Below are 6539 nucleotides of genomic sequence, written 5' to 3' on the forward strand. Positions count from 1 at the left end.
TCAAGACAGACAGACAAATAAAGGAATGCTATTTAGTAGAAAAGAGATCCTAATGGCAATGAGAAGAAAAGGTACAAGCTATTATTATTTTCAAAGATTTTTTTTTATTTTCCTTATTACAAGTAATAATAATTTTCAACATACATTTTTCAAAAGTAAAAGATTCAGGGGGCACTATTTGGGAGGGCAGTTGGGTGGCTCAGTGTATTGAGAGTCAGACCCAGAGATGGGAGGTCCTGGGTTCAAATCTGGCTTTGGCTAGGACACTTCCTAGCTGTGTAACCCTGGGCAAGTCACTTGACCCCCATTGCCTAGCCCTTATCATTCTTCTGCCTAACATGGAAGGCAAAAGTTTTTTAAATAAATAAAATAAAAGATTCAAATTGTCTCTCTCCCTCTCTTTCTTCCCCCCTTTCAGAGATGATAAGCAATTTGATCTGGGTTATACGTGCATTGTCATGCAGAGTGTAATGAATGGGGTCACAGGGGCCTTATGCTGGTAGTAAGGCTAGCAGGAGGATGGTGCTAGTTGAAAGGATGGAGTGAGCTGTACCCAGGCTGGGCTTGAAACTTGTTTATAATGTAACAAGGAACCAAGCCAGGTAACTGAGTGACAAGTAGAACTCTCACTACTAGACACCAGGCTCCTTTAAGATATCAGGTTATCAGCCACTTCCCTGCTGAGGAAGCAGCTTCCTATTGGTGAATGGCAGGCTGACAGGGAGTGGATGTAGAACTTCCTGCCCCTCATCAATGGAGTTTGTTCCAGCTGAAACTGCTCAGAACCCTTCCTGTTGCCTGTCCCTGGTTGGCCTTAGATAGTAGGTGAATAACCACAGAGTCCTCAGGGTTAAATCAAAGGGTTCTAATATCTTTTGCTGTTGGAGATCAAGGGAAAGAACAAGCATAATTTATCCTGAGAAGAATACTGGAGGACAGAATCAGAGGTAAGTTACTTTTGGAAAAAATATCTTTTTCTCTTTCTTCTCTTTTGGGGAAGCTGAGTAGCTCAGTGGATTGAAAACCAGGCCTAGAGATGGGAGGTCCTAGGTTCAAATTCGGCCTCAGACACTTCCCAGCTGTGTGACCCTGGGCAAGTCACTTGACCCCCATTGACCACCCTTACCACTCTTCCACCAAGGAGCCAATACACAGAAGTTAAGGGTTTAAAAAAAAATCAATGGCTCCTCTTTCTTCTCTTTTTCTCTATCTTTATAAAAGGCCTTGAGCAGCTGGGTAACTCAGTGGATTGAGAGCTAGGCCTAGAGAAGGGAGGTCCTAGGTTCAAATATGGCTTCAGACACTTCCCAGCTGTGTGACCCTGGGCAAGTCACTTGACCCCCATTGCCTAGTCCTAGCTCTTCTACCTTGGAATCATTACATAGTATTGATTTCAAGACAGAAGGTAAGGGTTTAAAAAACAAAACAAAAAAAAAGCCATTTTAGTCTAGTAAAAAATCAGAAATTAGAAAGACTGAAGGAAAAAAATAGCTGCTTAATTTCTGAGTTTGGTTCGGTCCTGGCTCTAGTCAAGAACACATTTCTTTAGTCTTTTCAAGAACACTTCAGAGGGTGCCCACTTATAAGATAGGACTCTCCCTTAGCTCAAAAAGTATGAGTTCCAGGAATCTTGTTTCCTCTTTTTCTTGGAAGGCAGACCTGACACTTGGGCTTCCCGTTTTATCTATTGAGGACATGCGGTAGATATGGGACCATCTCTGTTGAAGTCTCTCCATTCCCTTTTAAACTCTGGAATACCAACAGCACAAAAGTTCTGAGATGTTCTGGTCTAACTTTTTGCTGACTCTTTCTCTCCAGGCTTAGGAACATGGAGGCCAAAGAATTGATTGAAAACTCCCAGGCAAATCTTACTTGCTCCATCTGTCTGGGCTACTTCACAGACCCAGTGACTGTCAAATGTGGGCATAATTTTTGCAAAGACTGTCTCCTCCAGTGCGATGAACAACCTGATGCTACATTAACTTGTCCAGAGTGCAGAGATGTCATTAGATCCAGTGACATTGTGCTCAACAAGAACCTGCAGAATTTGTCCATCACTGGCAAAGCACTCAGACAGCATTTATTGCTGAGCCCGGTACTTCTGACCACCTATGAACAACATGGAGAAAAAGAGAAGCTCTTCTGTGAGCAAGACCAAAAACTGATTTGTGATTCCTGCTTATTAACAGAAGAGCACAAGGATCACCAAGTCCTTCCCTTGCAAATGGCTGCTGACAAGTGCAAGGTAAGATTGTACCAAGCCCTGCAGTCAAATGGCTTCTGTTCATTGAATTCTTTGGGACCACTTGGGCACCGGCATCTTGGACCCACAGCTTAACCTACAGGGCTCAAGCATTATCTGGGGCCTCACATCCATGACTTCACTGACACTAACACAACGTATTTATTTCCACTCATCTTTGCAGATCAATGTATAGTTGGAAAATCTCGAATCCCTAAAACTACATTACCCAAACTCCCTTTCTGTATTACCCTCAATTCCTTTTCCTTTCTGTTTACTGTATCTTTTGTGTGGTTGTATATAAGTTTTCAGTAAAGACCCTCTAGCTCTCTCTTCCTCGTGAAGTGAGTAGAGAACATTCTCTGTGTTCTCTAGCTCTCTAGTTAAATATTAATAGATCTCTATAAATATTATACTTTGGAGATATTGAATATTAATTTTAAAATCCACATTTGTCTTGGTCTCAAGTGTTCTCATTTAAAAAAAATGGTAATAATAATAAAAGCTCCTGATTTTTATGGTTATCATGGAGATCCAATGGATAACAGACATATAGAACTTAAATAGTCTTACAGAGTTATATGATTGCTACCTCTTATTAGCCAATAATTATAAAGCATGTAGGCTTCTTGGGTCCAAAACAAGTTTTACCAATACTTTTTTTGTCTTCTAGAAGAAACTTCAGGAGTCACGAAATATATTACAGGAAACAGAGAAGGAATTTTAAAAGGCAATCAACAATTTGAGAAAATTAGAAGAAACTGTTAAGGTCAGTATCTGCTTTTCTTGGTAAATTATAAGGTAAATTTTCCCTTGAAGGTCTCTCTCAGAAGTAAGATTTGATGATGAAAACAGCAGGAAGAGTGTTTTTGCAAAGGAGCAGACTCAGATTATTGATCAAAGAATGAAATATATTTATACTCTTTTGGGGAAAATAATTTTCACGCCTGATGCTAGTAAAAGAATTTTGCATGTAAGTTGTTAAAATATATGCATGAAGAAACACTTTCTACAAAGGAATTAGTTATTTTGAGGGAGAAAATTATCTCTGTTGTATTTTTGAGGACATTTCCTTGATACATTATCACTCTCTCTTTATGATTTCCATCATTCCATCTTTCAGAAAAAGACCTTCAAGAGATAGCGTATCTCATAAGCCCTGAAATAGAAAATTTGGGTCCAGCAGCCAGAAAAGCTGTGTCTGGTTTCAGAGTCCATGAATTTTCTTAGATGGCAAAAATATATTTAATAAGGAGTACAAATGTTTAGCATGCACCTTATTCTGTTACAAACTTTTCATTTCTTTCCTTTATCCTAATTTCTCCTGGGACAGGTGGACTTAGATGATCACAAACAGTTAATTAGACCTGAATACAGAAAAATACACCAGTTCTTATGGAATGAAGAAGATAAACAACTGTAAAAAACTGGATTTGCTAACCACAAATAACCAGGATATAATTGTAGAGAACAAGACTGAATTGTCAAAACAAATTCAATATCTGCAACGAAAGATATTAGAAGTAGAGGAGAGTTTGGACAAGGCACTCCATTGTCAGAAAAAATGCTCATATGATTGAAACCACAATGAACAAATGTGAATTATTTTATATCCAATGATGCCTTCTTAGACTCTCACTAGTCAGTACCCTTGTGATGGGGACTCATGGACTGCTACCATCTTTAATTCAGTTTTAAAAAGGAAATAGGATAATGGAACAATTGTATGGAGTGTTATGATTGGAATCAGGAAGACTTCACTTGGAATCTGGCCTGAGACACTAATTTGTATGACTCTGAAAAAGTCACTTCGACTTTCATTGCCTTACTTGCCCCATCTGTAAAACTGGGATGGTAACACCTTTTTCTAAGAGTTGTTGAGAGGATCCCATGAGATAATATATGTAAATTTCTTAGTAGCACAGTACCTGGCACAAAGTAAGCAATATATAATGCTTATACCTTTCTCCTTCCCTTCTTCATTAGTGACTTAGAAGATTTCCTCTCTTAGAAAGTTGTTAGTATAAGCACAATGTCTTCTCTAATAAACCAAGATAAGCTATTCCATTTCATTTCTTTTTGTTAGAATACCTGAATATTATCAACAGTTGTTAACCAGGAAAACACACAGAATTATTAAATAGTCAGAAAAACCACTCTTTAATTAAGGAAAGGGGTACAGGGCTGAGTTAGGCCTTCACGCAGAGCTGTGTGCCACATGCCTACACAGAGTCTGAGGATTGAACTCTGGTTACTCTGACCACTGACCAATGGCACTAGATTGGACAATTCCAAAGAGCCATTAAAGTTGGGAAGCTTAAATACCTTTCTAGGGGCACATGGGGGCTGAGGATGAGGGATAGTTGATTGCCTTTACAATGGTAACAAAGGAAAATGAGGAGTTCCAAACAGGAATAACAGTGAGGGGCTGATGCTTTACAATGGACACAAAAGGGAAAGACCCAGCCAAGGGCTGGACCACCTAAGTAAAGGACTTTGGCCTAAGGGGAGAAACCATTGGGACAAAAGAGATACCTAGTACCTCCCAATTTAGACTACTTTAAGGTCTATTGTTAGTCTGAGACTTTTCTTCAGGAAGGAACTCTCAGGTGACAAGGTCAAACCTGGGACTTTTCACCTTCAAGCTAACTAAACTGGGGGGTCATTAAATCTTTCTATGCTACAAGTTTGGGGGCTTCTAGATTCTACGCTGACACAGCTATATTAACAAAAAGATCATGTCAAAACTAGTATGTCTCTCTGTCTCCATCACTACTTCTCTATATAGACTTGAAGAAGCATCAGAATAGTTCCTTGCTCTCTTCCTTAACACCCTCCTGCTTCTCCAGTCTATGCCACTTTCTTCACCCCTCTCACTCTTCTCTGCATTTCTTCTTGACACCTAAGTTTCTACTTCCTCTTTTCTCTCCCTTTTCATCTTTCCACTCCTTTTCAACTTCTGCCCCCACTACTCCTGCTTCTACCCTGAAATTATTAAGCAAAACCAAACATCCCAAAATATGAATTCAGAATCCCCCTTCTCCTTCAAGATCAAAACAGAATACAATTAGCTTTTTCTCAGACAAGTACAGGTCACACTGGGGAGGAGTATGGGCTATGCAGCTGGGAAGAAAATCGATCCTCCATTTTTCAGGGCCAGAAATGTGTTCAACAAAGCATTAGTGAGCCTCCGGTTATGTTCCATCTCTGTCCAACTTTGGAAGGCAATACCTGCTGGTGCGAACACAAATTCCTGATGGACAACAAGAGAGTCCCAAGCTCTTCAGAAGGAAGGACCTAATGGGGTATGGACACAAAAAGTAACTCTGTGTCAATGGGCAGTTAGACAAAGCTAAATGAAGACTGCACAGGCTTTGAAGAGTTTCACTAAATCAAAGAAGATATTTACAAAGACAACTCTTTTGCTGAATAGATCATAATAAGCCAGAAAATGTGCAAGAAAGATACTTTAATACTCAGTTTCTCTATTATTCTGTCAACATGGAATCTAGAAGCCCCCAAACTTGTAGCCTAGAAAGATTTAAGTGACCCCAGTCAGCTAAGTAGCTGGAAGGTGACAGACTTGGGCTTGGATCCATCACATGAGAGTTCCTCCCTGAGGAAAGGCCAAACCCAAACCGAGTGACTCTTTGGCACAGTAGGGCAGTGCCTCAGTCTCATATACTGAAGGGATCCTCCAATTCTGGGAAAGGAGGGTGTGATATACTGGAGAGGCTTCTGGAGACCAGGAGAGTCACTCAGGCTGGGTTTGGCCTTTCCTCAGGGAGGAACTCTCATGTGATGGATCCAAGCTTGAGGCTGTCACCTTCCAGCTAAGTAGACTGGGGTCACTTAAATCTTTCTAGGCTACAAGTTTGGGGGCTTCTAGATTGCACGTCGACAATTCTATTAATTTTCTTGTGAGTGAGCAATGGAAGGTTCATCTCATGACACCCTCTTCTAATTCTTTGGTTTTCTTTGGTGCCTTTTTTTTTTTTTTTTTTTAACCTGGTCTTCTTCCAACCATTTCTTTTTTATTTTTTTTTTTAACATTTATTAATATTCATTTTTGACATGGTTACATGATTCATGCTCCACCTTTCCCCTTCAACCCCCCCCCCCACCCTTGGCCGATGCGCGTTTCCACTAGTTTTGTCATGTGTCCTTGAACCAGACCAATTTCCAAATTGTTGGTAGTTGCTTTGGTGTGGTAGTTTCGGGTCTACACCCTCAGTCATGTCCACCCCGACCCATGCGTTCAAGCAGTTGTTTTTCTTATATGTTTCCTCTCCTGCAG

At 40.2% G+C, this 6539-nt stretch overlaps 1 protein-coding gene across 1 annotated transcript in view; it reads left to right on the top strand.

Annotated features, from left to right (window-relative positions):
* The first annotated feature begins 1828 nt into the window (after positions 1–1828).
* LOC123252305 (probable E3 ubiquitin-protein ligase TRIML1) overlaps positions 1829–6539 on the top strand; it is a 22778-nt gene continuing 18067 nt past the window's right edge. Inside the window, exon 1 of the mRNA XM_044681676.1 lies at positions 1829–2245. Within this exon, the coding sequence (XP_044537611.1) occupies positions 1829–2245 (417 nt within the window). The remainder of the gene's footprint in view (positions 2246–6539) is intronic.

This window comes from Gracilinanus agilis, chromosome 6 (genome assembly GCF_016433145.1).
Source record: "Gracilinanus agilis isolate LMUSP501 chromosome 6, AgileGrace, whole genome shotgun sequence".
NCBI classification, from domain to species: Eukaryota; Metazoa; Chordata; class Mammalia; order Didelphimorphia; family Didelphidae; genus Gracilinanus; species Gracilinanus agilis.